The 14,336-nt window shown below is 37.7% G+C and overlaps 1 protein-coding gene across 1 annotated transcript in view; it reads left to right on the forward strand.

Moving 5' to 3' along the window:
- The window catches only part of LOC145075338 (uncharacterized), a 38,208-nt gene extending 29,308 nt beyond the window's left edge, over nt 1-8,900 (forward strand). Inside the window, exon 5 of the mRNA XM_079021618.1 lies at nt 8,840-8,900. Within this exon, the coding sequence (XP_078877744.1) occupies nt 8,840-8,900 (61 nt within the window). The remainder of the gene's footprint in view (nt 1-8,839) is intronic.
- Nucleotides 8,901-14,336: the final 5,436 nt, after the last annotated feature.

Genomic DNA, 14,336 nt, shown 5'->3' on the forward strand with positions numbered 1-14,336 from the left:
TCGAAAACGGAGTTCGTATGAAGAAGATATGAATTTCAGAAGTTTATTAAATAATTTGTATTTAAATTTAATTGGAAAATCCGGCATTATCCGAAGAGGAGTCATTGGACTCATCCGAAGTACGCCCCGCGTACACCGAGGGATGTCGACACTCGCACTCGAGCACTTTGGATACGTAAGCAGTGACGATTTCGGAGCAGTACGCCCTGCGTACTGCAGTACGCCCCGCGTACTCCGAGGCTCCAGCCTCCTATAAATAGGATGCAAGGGCAGCCGAGTTCTTTTGCTCTTTTCTCTCTTCTCTCTCCCTTTTTGCATCGATTTGCGTGCCATAAATACCCCGAAGCCCCGGTATCATTCTCGAGCCCCGAAGCAATCCCGAGATCCCAAAGATCCCGAGAAGTGCGATTCCCGAGCCGAAGCTCTGCCCACGAGAAGTTCGATTTTTGTGAAGATCTTCCAGATCTGCTGAGGATTACTACTTCTGCAAGTCGTAGTGCTGTCCGATCATCTTCTGATCAAGTGAGTGTATACTACCTTAAATAAACACGATAATAATTCAAGTATGGTTCGAGTGTATTAAGTATATTGTTGTTTATAGGTGTGAGTGTGTGGTCACTTTCTTCTAACGCATAATTATGAAGTATTTTATACGAAATACGTGTTATGTGTATATTTTGTGTTATATGTGTGAATGTATATTCACTCTCTTTTATCTCATAGATCTGATTTGTTTTCTATGAAATACGTGTTATGTGTGTGTGCCTCCTCTGTTATGTGGAATATGTATTGATCAAAGCATACTATACAGGTTTTTATTCATGTATAAAAATGTATATTTTTATCTACTAATATGTTGGGTAGATCATGGGTAGATAGTTGGTGTGTAATAAACAGATGAGAGGCCTCGTTGTTGTTTGATTCAGTCATCTAGCGGAGTTTAGATGACGACCACGGACTTTTCTAGACAGTCTTGTGGAAACATTAGCAGGTTCGCCACCTGTAGGTGTTAATGAACTTGGGTGTTCATTCGCTGTACTCCATCCCCCTCATGATTGCCTTATTTGACTTATATTGCTGAGGAACCCCCGAAGCATGTGTTGTCGCCCCGATGAAATATTCTTAGACTAGGTCCCTTATGTTAGTTGTCTTAGGGACATAAAGTGAGAATAACGGGAATGGGTAATTGGGTTATTGTTGGTTGGTGGAAATTAAATTTAATTATTTATTGTGGGTTGAAAACCCTATATGCTCACCAGCCTCCCAAGCCTGACCCACTCAGTTTTATTTGTATTACAGGAAGTGGCGCGAGTGCATAAGATGGATGAACCATCAAGTTGTTTTGTTTACAAGTCTGTATATGTATATATTTGTTGAATGACTTGTAATGTTATCATTTATGCTTATTGGTATGTATCGAAACATGACACCCCGAGTTTTGATTATATAATGAAAATACATTTCTTTTGTGAAATGCTTTGGTAAACATTGTTTTATCATGTTTTGTTTTTGGGAACAAATTCCGCAACTCTTTCAAATCAAAAGGATTTACTCTGAAATTATTTTAAAAGCATAAATGAAAATCAGTCTTTTCTGGCCGAGATTTTGGGGATGTCACAGTTTACTCATCTCAGGGTTTCAGATCGGGGAAAACGTCGTGCTCACATTGTGAGACCATACTTCTCACGTCGTGAGAACTGTTATGTAAGCATTAAGCTCTTAATCCTTTTTGATGCGCGTTGGGACATTCCAGGATACCATATCTATCCTAAAGGACCATAAAAATCATATCTTTTCAGTCATGTATGTCCCATTCATGACTTAAACACTAGTTAGATCAAAAGATGGGTATAAACATCAAGATTCAAACTTGAAGTCCAAAACTTGCACCAAAATCCAGATCCAAGTGTTCTAACACGGAAAATGACTTAATGGTCCATAAAGTTGCTAACTTTATGGACCTCATGCATGATAATTCAAGATCTCATGCAAAGAAGGTAACCACAACCTAGATCTAGCAAGACTAGAAGAGAAAGGTGGGATCTTTGAGACTTACAGAGGCTTATGAGCTCAGAAATGCCCCTAGGAGGAGCTTATCTCGCCAAAAGGAACTTCCATAAGAGCTTCTTCTTCTTCTTCTTCTTCTTCTTCAAGGAAATCAACCACTATAACGCACCAATATCACCAACAATGGCTCAATGGCTCAAGAAGGCCAAATTTATGGTTTTTCAGTGGCTTGGGGGTGAATCAGGCTGAGGATGGGCGGCCCTAGCCTCCTGATTCTGTTTTATACCCAATTTTTAGGGTTTAGGACCATCAAGCCAGACTTATATTGTGAGGTCCGCGAACACAGGTCAAACGGTCAAGGGTTCTACTCATGATGTCACCACTATGGCTCACATCGAGAGCCTTTTCCAATTGAAATTAAATTAATATTTCTAATACCTCAGAATTCGGATGTTACACCTTGCACATGCAAGCTTCCTTCAAATGTGAGGGAATAGGGATGATCTCCATTCTTTCCCTATATTGTGCCAAATGTTCTTCAACTTCCGTAGTCCCATCATAAATTTTCATGCTGGGAGTTTGTAAACATTTTGGAACTTCAGTATCAATTATCGTAGGAGTAAATCTCGAGATCCTATGACTGGTGGGAGATGCTTCGGGTATAAGCTGGACTATCCCCGGTACACTTGAGATCATTTGCTTTAGCTGTTGGAGTTCTTTGGCCATAATTGGACTTATTCCTACATCAAGATCCATAGAGTCAATATTTGCAATATTACTATTAAAGAAGTTACTAGTATTTCTGTTATTAGGAGTATTAAATGTTTCATCAAGATCTTGGGTCACAGGAGTTTGGATGTTTGTGATTATTCTCCCCGTTTGGATAGCAACGAATGTTGGAACCATCAATTTCGGGCATTTCCTGAGGTTTTTGGATCTCTTGGTTGCAAGATTGAAGGTGTTTCCTCCTGAGGTTTGCAGATCTCTGCCCTTATCCTTTCCACTTCCTTGAGCATCGTTCTATTGTCTTCCTATTGCTTAGCCACCTGATGTGTCAATGTCTTCATAATAGATAAGAATTTGTTATTGGAGACCAAGTCAGGAAGATCTTGGGATTCTAGGGATCCTAGAGGAACCGGAGGTGTATTCTTCTTTGGCACATCGAAAGTTTTTATCTGGCCAGGTAGCCCGCTTGGATGAGGTGGAAGATTTTTCGAAGGAACAAAGGGAACAGAGGAGGAAAAAAAGGATTGTTTGTGTAGACATAATGTTTAAGGATTATGAACACCACAACCCCACGATGGGTGCCAAATTGTTTTGTTCAAAAATTAATCAAGTGTAAATCAACCAAATTATATGAGAGGCTGTGATGTTGTAATCAAATCAGATAAGCAAATCAAGAGTAGGTGACACAAGTGGTTTATAAGGAAAGCCCTTGATCCTGTCTTGGATCTCCAACACAAAACCTTGGGAGGTGATAATGATCACCTGCCTTGTTAGTTTTTATTAATTGAAGAAATGAGTTACGGATGAAATGATTAATATACGAGTATAATAGTTGAAGTAAGTCTAGGTGTGTGTTGTGTGCAAAATACATGTGTATTTATAGTCTAGTCTAAGCAACAACAAGTCTGATAAATCTGGGATCCTCTCGAATAAAAATGAAAATCTTGGATTGACTTGGTATTCTGGGGACTTTTTCCTAATTGAAGTTTTTCTTCGTTGAGAATGATTCTATGTTGACTAATTATGTGGATGTAAGAAAAAGACTAGAAATATATCCGTTAGAAATGTTAGGAAATAATAATAACAATGTTTAGGATACTAAGAGGTGTTGGGGATCCTGAATTATCTTGAACATCTAGGATCCTAAATAGGGTTGAGGATCTTGCTCCTAACAGAAACCATGCCTAAAAAGGGTTTTCGCTACTTACTTGATTTCCTTACAAGTCATAATTATCCTACCAATGGCTGAATTATAATCTCACGTTGTGTCTAAAATCTCATTCCTAATCAGGCATGCAACCATTTCTCTATGGGTTCTCCAACCACACTCACAGTTTTACCCAAAGCTGAGATTACCCCATTAGCCTGTTATCGCCCAAAAACTTGAACTATAAAACTTTTAAGTAAATAAACAAAACATAGATCCTTGGAAATGTGACTAATCCTGAGATCCTAATCGAGTTCTCCTAGTGACCCTTACAATACCACATTCCTAATTCCCAGTATGCATATGATACATAGCCTCTGAAGGCAACAACTGCTCCAATGCATATGATCCGTAAAACGATGGATGTTAAAGTATAATCGTCAACCTACATCGACCTTCGTGTACTATAGATCAACCATAGACATGCATCAACATATGAATGCTATGGGGCAACCATAGTCTTACATCAACCAAACAAATATGCTATGGGGAAACCATAGTCTTACATCTTTAAAATGAATTCAACGAGGCAACCATACTCTTACATCAACTTAATGAATATGCTATTGGGAAACCATAGTCTTACATCCTCCAAATGAATTCTATGAGGCAACCATAATCTTACATCAAAACATAATCACACAAATACCAAACAAATGGCCACCCTAACCAGAACACAACTCGAACCTAGGAAGCTTAGATAAACTTTATCATGTGTTTGGATGGTTCCTTGAATCCCCAAGCCTTATCATACAAGAACAAGTAGATAGATTCTCCTCAATCCTCGACCCAAGTCTAATCGATTATTTCAACACACATGCTAACACTATCATCTTTTTTCCCTTTAGTACCACAAGACTGGAATTCTACTTAATCCCAAACTTAAGAACTTCAAAATAATTTCCGAACACCAAATTGCTAGAAGCAACATCTTGTACACCTAAACAAATCAAGGACACACAAACTCAGAAGCCTTAGCATATTATTGATGATACATCGATGAATTTTCTAAAACTTTCTGGAGTTTTCAGAACATTTTACTACATTGTTGATTGAACATTGGACATATCGACCAAATTACCATCTTGGTTAACGAGGCTTCCCGAAACTAAGTCTCCCACGACCAAATTCACACATGTAGAACTTGTAAAAAAGTTTCAACGTTACCTTACCCTTCAATACATCATGCTAAATACCATCAAATAACCTCTGTTCTCGACGGTGAAAACTATAACCAACTAATCGAACATGGGCTAAACATTCTAAACCTATAAATCTCATAAATAGTACATTGATAAACCCCAAATGACATCACTACATACCCTTGATGGCCCAAATCCCCCTTGAAGATTTTCCACTAAACACCCTTTTACTCACTCTCATTTGATGAAAAGTTGAAAGAAAGTCATATGAATAAAACACGTGTCCTCCTATAAAACTAATCGAACAAATTCCAATCATTGGCATAGATTACTGATCCCTGCTACAAACTAACCATGCTCCCCAAATATGACGTAAAACCTAAGTGCGTCATCCTTCTTTCTCATGAAAATACACAATGCTCCCCATGGTGAACTACTTATTAGAGTGAGTTCCTTGTCCAACAGCTCCTATGTTGTGTGGACAACTCATGCATCCCTGAATACAAAATCCCAAATGGTGTTGTGGATATCTAAACCGCACCCTTGATTTGATAAATTCTAGAATTCTTCTCGATGCTTGGATGGAAATCCAAAAAATCCTTGAGAAATATGATCTAGAAAACTTTTTAATCATGAGAACATCAATGATAGACTACTTTCCTTCCCATCTCGAAACAATTAGCCTAAACCAATAACCCAACATACTTGATCTACATAGTCTTCTAACCATTAACGTTGAATTCAAAGGTCATCTTCTCATCGTACCCTTATTTTGCATAATTAGTTTTACCCCACTTAGGGTTCAAACTACCACCATACTTCCTCCACAATCATCAGATCCCCAAACTGAGCCTACTCTTACACACACCCCTTTATTCTTAACGAAATTACCTAATATATAATCATATAGTCCTTCGAATAATTAACTCTACACTATAAACCTATCAGACAAGAACATGAAGTATGGCTAAGTCAAAATTCTAAGCCCATATAATCTGATCCCTTTCCAACCGAAAAGACTATTGAATATCTTATTCATGGTTCCAATGCCCCTAAAGCAACATGAAGCCCTAGCTAACAATAAACGACCTGGTCGTACCGCTTTCCCATGAGTAGACAACTAAGATAGGATCAGAGTTAACTGAAACATACCACTCAACATGAGCATCAAAAGAATTACAAAAGGCCATCATAACATAACAGAAAGTACATCAACAACAACGATGGGTTCTATAAAATCATGTTTCCCATCATTTCTTATTTCAAGGGCGTGATCCGAATGTCAGTTGTGTAAAGGATTTGTGCCTTAAGGAGGTTAAGATCAGACCTTGTGGAAGGAGGTAATGATGGTTGAGAGATCTAACCCTTGAATTGTGTTTTGGGCCGAACGGTAAAAAGGGAAAAGTCATAGTCCGGGTTCTTGCATGAAATGTGGATTTTTTTCAAGAAGTTTTTAGTCTAAGATATCTAGATAATAAAGTGAGTCTCGTCAACACCTTTCTATGGATATAAAGAATGTCAAAAACGGATTTAGAATGAGGAAGTTACGACCATTTGAAATTAGGACAATTTTGGTTTAGCCACATATTTTGGGCATACAGGGAATATGATGGGCGTACTAAGCATCCTTAGTATGCTGGACATACCAGGAGTATGTTGCGCGTACCAGGAGTATGTTGCGTGTACCAGGAGTACGTTGGGCGTACACGATAAAAACCCAAACCTTGTTTTTGTGGTTTGATCCCTTTTTAAGCTCCTTAACTTCCCCAAACCCATTCCATTCTTAGCCTCCACCCCTTCAACATCCCCTCATGAAAACCTAACCCTAGTTTGAGCCTTGTGAGCAAAAACAATGTGTTTTTAAGTGGTTTGGAGTGTTCTTGGTACATCTTAGAGAAGAAGGAGCTCATTGGAGAAGTGTTGGTTACATTGGAGCTTGTAGATCCAGACCTTGTTCACCTTGATCTTTCTTATGGAGGTATAAAGTTTGAATCTTGATGATGAAATTATTAGATCCAACTAGTTTTGGATGCTATGAGCTTTTGATCACTTTAAGTGCATAAAATTTAGATGTTGAAATTTTGTGACCTTATTATGGATAAATTTGGAAACTTCATTCATCTAAACATCATATTGATTCGTATTTGAAGGTTGGAGACTTGGACTTAATGGACTAAGTTGGAAAAGATGCACTTTTGGTCCCTTTGAGACTTAAATACTAGATCTTGTTTGTTGAGACCATTCTAATGGATAAAGTTGGAAAATTTAACCATCATGAAGTTATTAGGAACCATAAAAATGTGATATTTGTCCTTCTATCCCTTCCATGCAAGAGTTATGATGTCTTAATGGATTAATAAGTTAGGGTTTTGGCTTTTGGACCTTTTCTAGCCATGGAAAGTCATAAAAGGTGGAAAATTTATGATTTAAATCGATGTTTTGAGTCTAGATCTGAGCTCTAGATAAAAGATCTTAAGTGATAAAGTACTTAATGGAGAAATAAGATCAGGTCGCGTGCGCAGCTGCCATGGACATTGACTTTCGATGACCGTTGAATTTTGACCAAGATTGACTTTAGGTCAAACTTGAGGGTGACTACTAATTAAGGTCTTACTTGATTTTGGTGATTAGCGGATTTGCAGGAGCATGCAATGCAGAAAGGGAAACGCGTCTCAGTTTTTTGGGTTCTTCATTTTAGGTGAGTTTTGCCTCATTGTACCCGTGGGTCGAAGGCACCAATGCCAGCCTACTAGTTTTGGTTATCTTTTAGTATAAGGATGCCATATAGATTGTATGTAGTCATGTAGGATAGCCTGAGGACTCTTAATCTGGGCTTTCTTGCCGGATCCTTATTTGGTTGTGGCTCTAGAGTAGGATCATTTGTCTAGGTGTCTATCCCACCTCTAAGTATATACGATTATGCATTCCTTGGATTGTTGGTATATGGTATGTTGATATGTTGTAGTGATCTGTTAGATCTATATCCTGGTATTTATGATGTTTCTATGTTGTAGTGATCTGTTAGATCTTTATCTTGTTATTTAGGATGTTTCTATGTTTTATTGATCTGATAGATTTGTATCCTGGAATATAGGATATTGCTATGTGGTAGTGATCTGTAGATATGTATGACTACTCGTATTAGACTAGTTATCATCCAGTGGAGTGCCCTAGGGGTTGTATGTTTTCATGTAGGATAGCCTAAGAACTCTTGATCTAGGCTTTCTGACATGTTCGTCGTTTGGTTTTGGCTCTAGAGTAGGATCATCTGTTCGAGTGGCTGTCTCACCACTTATTACTTATAGTTACACATTTCATGGAGGTTAGCTGGTAGCAGGACAATGTGTTATGTGAGGACTAGTAGGCAGTAGTGAGCTGTATGATTTCTCTTTGCATGTATTATGTGCCTACTTGATCCTTGATTGTTTATATGCCGGCATATGGTTGTAGTGGGTTGATTTGGTCTGGCTTTGTGCTGTCAACCAAGATACCCGATGCAGGCCGACTTTAAGTCGTAGGCATAGAGGCTTGAGAAGAGCGGTTGGATTGAAGTGGTAGGACAACAAACCTTAGCTATTCTAGCATGAATGTTGATTAGACATGTTGCATGTTGGCATTCCAGTCCAAGGACTGATTAGGCCTAGGCATTCCAACTGGGAGGTTGTGGGCCGTTATGCATGCTTATATGTTTATCGTATGGGCTATTTTGGAGGAAACTCACTAAGCTTTATGTTTACCCAGTTGTTTATTGTTTCAGGTATCATCAGTGGCTATGGGAAGGCGAAGACAAGACTGTACACACTCATCAACATCATTGAGGATTTCACGTTCATTATAATAATCTGATTTTTAATAACTATAATCAGGAATAGAGGGTTTTCTTAAAATGGAAGTCTTATTTTAAATAAAATGAAAAAATTTTGGTCGTGAAAATGGGACGTTACAGGTTTCGAGTTTCATAACATCCTTCCGGCTCATCCGAGGCAATCAACATTATCGTGCCCCAATTTTTTTTCACAAGGAACATATACATGTTTCTCTCATTGCGCATATTCTCAGGTAATGAAGGATATACAAATGCATTGTGTATGTCTATCCTTGCTCCTATGACAAAAGATAAATTCCAATACTTAATCTGGTTTTCTATAAATTAAATTATAAAGTATTCAACTTATAATTTTATAATCGTTTTTTGTTAGATAGTTTGTCTATATGAGTGTCGACCGTGGCATCAGAAACTGCTTTTAGCACTTCCAGTCGCATTCCAGATAAGCATCGAATGTGTTTGACTATGCCAAATGTGGAAGCGTTGGTGTGTACCCAAAATTGGATAAGGAAATCAGGCAAACCCATAATAGTTGATGATGAAGACATATTAAAAGCTAATGACATAGCGTTGAGTAGTAAATTAAAGGGTTTAGGTCATTTTTGGTTACTTAACTTTTGGTTTTGTGCTCATTTGGTCACTTAACTCTTTTTAAGTTTTAAAAGGTCATCAAACTTTTGACTTTGTGCTTATTTAGTCACTTAACTTTTTGTTTGGTCACATTTAGTCACCTAACTTTTAAAATTATGCTCATTTAGTCACTAAACTTTTAAATTTTTGGGTTTTTGACACTGTAGCACATCAATGTTTGGTCAATTTGCACATTTAGTCACTCAAGTTTTTTTTGTGCTCAATTGATCCTTAATGTTAGTAACTACCGGTTAATTAAAGGAATGTGAGCAAATATTACTGGTTTAAGGGTCATCGTTGACGTGTATTGGCTTATGTGGACAAGCATTTGATCATGTCATCTGTAACGTGGAAACCTTCCTTAATTGAACCTTATATCGAACCATCGAGGATACATTGTTACCCCAAATTAGGTCAGTGCCTCCCTTCCAAAACTCTACACTCAATCAATATAACCAGAACAATGTCTGCCTCTTCCAGTCGATCAATAAAGCTCCTGCGTGTTGGAAACCTTCGTGATGATGATCCCTGTCCACCTTGCGATTGTCAAGACGCAATAAGCATGGAAAGGACTGCCTGGACCGACGATAATGTAGCTCGCAGGTTTTGGAACTGCAAAAACGTTTTGTTGAGTATTTATTTTGTTTACTTAGACTGTATTTGTTATTTTGAGCTGGAAATGTACACATTTTCAATAATTGCAACCCTAACCCTAACTCTGGTTTTCCCTTTTAATCAGTCAGCTGAAGGTCCAAAATGCAAGTTCTTTATGTGGAAAGACAAAGAAATGTTGGAGGGTTACTACAAAGAACAGCTTCGCAAGATGAGGTTTGAGCTGAAAAGGAAAGAAGAGTTTAGTGAAGTTTCGAAGGTTCAAAAGAAGTTGGTTAAGCTGCAGCAAGCTATGGAAGCAGATAAGCAAGTGTTTGAGACACATTTGATGGAGTTGATGAAGCAAAACAGAATGTTGAAGTGTGGGATCTTTGTTATGGTAATTGTAGTCATTGCCATGTGGTTGAAATGGACTTGAATTGTGCAGCAGATCGAATAAGTGTTTATAGTTGATGGTATATAATTCCAACCAGCTTTTTGGAAAGTGTATGGGTGGATGTTAAAAAGTTATTAGCTTTTTTGGGAAGTGTATGGGTGTATGGGTACATTGTCAAGGTTAGATCCTAGTTGTAATCTATAGTCAGGTTTTTGGTTGAATGCTTGTTTGATCAGTGTGTGTGTGTGTATGGGATGTTAGATGTAATGGAATGTAGATGTAATGGGATGGCAGTACATGGGAATAATTGTAATGACTTTGTGTTGATTCAATGAATGATATGAAATATCCTAGTTAAGATATACCTTGCTGAATTTTATAATATGCATGTGCTCCTTTTATAAATTAAAGTGTGGGTACCACATTGTCGGCCATAAGGAACTCACTTGGTCCATTTAAAAGTGGATGATCTTTTGAGTTCTGTGCAGGGGTATATATGGAAAAGTAAGGGTATATGGACCACTGACCACACGTGGTATATAAGGACATAATCAATCATAATTTTAAATTATCTATATATGCAAATATATTCTCTTGCCATGCAGTTTAACCAAACAAGTCCTTGCCATGCATGCAACTTCAAATTAACACAACAAAAAGCTCAAAATAACAATCAACTTAAGTAACATAAAATACACATCACATAAACCAACATAGTTTCATACAAACTAGCATAGTTAATAGCAGTTTCATAAAAACAGCAACAATACACCAAAACACATCATTTAACACTACATACCATGTTCGTATCACATAAACCAACACTTAAAATTATTCTAGAGTAACAGGTTTAGCTTATGAATTTCCAGGTGCATCTGCACCACCAACTTTCTTGCCCAGTTTCAACTTGATAATCCTTTCAGATTTCTTCCTTCTAATTTTCTTCAACAAGGTTGCAAGTGGTGTTTCTCTAGACTCTTGTTCTTGTACATGAACCTGACTAGGTTCTCCATTAGCTGATGCATCAAACTCCAAAGGAGTGAGTTCCACCTCATCATAGTCTTGTTGCACATGCACCTCATTGACTGCTTCTCCAGCATCATTTACTGCTCCTCCATCATTCACTGCATTAGATTGATTACCATCATTATCCTCATTGAGAGCTTCACCTACACCCTGATTGACCAATATGAAACATTATTAGAAATTTAAAAAGAAATTGTAAAGATTAACCATTTAAATACTTATGTACCTGTTTTGTTTTTCTTTTAGCTTTGGTTTTAAGAGGCCTTGTTAAAGTACAAGCTCTTTTGTTGTGTCCTTCAATCTTACAAAGGCTACATTTTTGTTTTTCCCAGCCTTGGATACCTTCACCTGCTCCTTACCTTTGTTTTGTGTTTAGATAGTTGTCTTTGATTTTTTTACTTAACTGGTTTGGGGTTTCTGTTGCATCCCTTTTCCTTCTAGTTGAAGGTCTCCCAGGCATAGTTCTACGAACAGGAGGTAAAGGCGGGGTGTAATCAGTTGCAGGACACAAATTACTTCCATTCATAGGTGCTAACCTAAACTTGTATGCCTTCATATAAGTGATGCTACTAAACATTTTGTCCACATATGACTCTACATCCCTATTCATAAAACTAATAGGTGCAACAGAATGGACACAACTGATTCCATTAAGCTTCCAAAGCATGCATGAGCAAGTTCTTTCTTCAAGATCCACTTCATAAGCATCTGTAGTTCCTCTTACTTCAAACTAATTTAGTCCACTAGGTAAGACTTGGTAATGTATTAGACCCTTCTTAATGTCATTCACTATTTCTCTAATTGTTGGACAAATTTGGTTGCCCATCCTAGACCCTTGCATTTCTTCTTGAACACCCTCTCCATCATATACATCCTCAACTCCTCTAGCGTGGTGATAATTGGTTTCTTCATAGAATCAACAATCACAACATTAAAACTTTCTTACATTCCATTCTCCACAGCATCACAACATCTTCCTGGTTGGATGTAGGTTCTTGACCATGTTTTGGGGTCTTTGTCCATTAGATACTAATGAGCACTTGGGTCTAGCACTTCAAGCTCTTTCATGGCAACCTTAAAATCTACCTCTATTGTTGCTTTACATGCCTTCCAGAATATGCTTTCATATTGGGCACCACTATACCTTTTCCTAAGGTTTTGGCTAATATGCTTGGCACACTGCCTATGCTCTACACATGGAAGGAGTTCTTTCACAGCCTCAATCAAACCCTATTAACAAATTCTAAATAGAGTTAATAAGGATGCAAATAGATAGGAAAAGTGATTACAAACAATTACATTACCTTGTGTTGATCATATATTACACTGTATCCATAGCCCAAATTAAGTCCTAAGTCATCAATGAGTAAATCCAAAAACCACCTCCAATTTTCCTTATTCTCCACACATACTACTGCCCATGCAATAGGATAAGTTCCATTGTTTGCATCCCTTCCAATAGCACATAATAACTCCCTTTTATAGATCCCTTTAAGGAAACAACCATCTAAACCTTTTATCTTCCTGCATCCCTCCTTCCACCCCTTCTTCAATGCATCAAAGCAAACATAGAACTTACTAAAGTAGTTCTTCCCATCTGGCATATGATTTACATCAAGCTTCACAGTTCTACCTGGATTTGATATGCTAATCTCTTCTACATACGACCATAACTTTGCATAATGTTCAACTAGGGTACCATCTATTAGTTGGAGTGCATATTTCTTAGCTCTCCTGCATTGACCAACACTAACATAAATGCCAAACTTCTGTGACATAGTTGTTCTTAGCTTTCTAACACTCATCTTTTGTCTAAGTAAGAACTCTCTTGTATAATGACTCCCTATCCAAGCATAAGTGACCATGGACCCTAACTTGTACTTCCTTGCATATTTGTGGACTGGCTTTAAAGACTTAATTTGGAAGCTTGCTTCATCACTCATCCAAGATGCCCACAACCTAAATGAGCACTCACCCTTGAAACACTTAACCAACAATATTTTCCTATCATTTTTCTCAAAGAAAAGTTGGTACCCATTCGCAACAGCATAGTTGCATAACATCGATTTTAATTGATATGGATCTTTGAATCTCATACCAGGTATTGGGATCTGCTTTTTCCATGGAACTAACTCATTAAAAATGGAATGTTGTTGAGTTACATTGGCATCCTCTTCATGCCCATCATGATCGTTTATGTTGTTATCATTTCTCTCTTCCTCTTCACCACATAATCTATTTAGAAATTCATCACCCTTTGTCCTATTCATAGTGACTATGTCCTCATTAAAGTCCACATCGACATCTGTTAGGTTATCAATTTCATCCTCATTCTCACCACCATCAATGCAAGAATCATCTCCATCCTCCTCTTCTATTTCAGAACCAAGCCAATCTTCTATTCCTTGACCATCATGGTCCACATACATACAAATTTTACCATCTGTCCCATATGCATGAAAAATGAAACCATCATAGTCTTCATCATTAGCGATAGCAGTTATCCCAGATATTAAGGGCTTACCTGGTTCACAATAGTATAACTTCTTTATACTTTCTTGCATGAACCGTTTGATAAAGGTGATACATTCACCGTATGTCATTCCAGAAAAATCATGATCATTGAAAGTGAAATTGATACCATGGTTATACGAGAAAGGATTTCTAAGAAAAACACCTTTGAAGTTCAGCTCCACTATAGGGTAGAGTCCATCAGGGCTTGGCGTCGAGCTAGACATTGTGGGTTGGTTGACTGCTCACTAACTTTGATTGGAGAAAACGACT

Source organism: Lactuca serriola, chromosome 9 (genome assembly GCF_051521515.1).
Source record: "Lactuca serriola cultivar US96UC23 chromosome 9, Lser_US96UC23_V15, whole genome shotgun sequence".
In the NCBI taxonomy this organism is placed as follows: domain Eukaryota; kingdom Viridiplantae; phylum Streptophyta; class Magnoliopsida; order Asterales; family Asteraceae; genus Lactuca; species Lactuca serriola.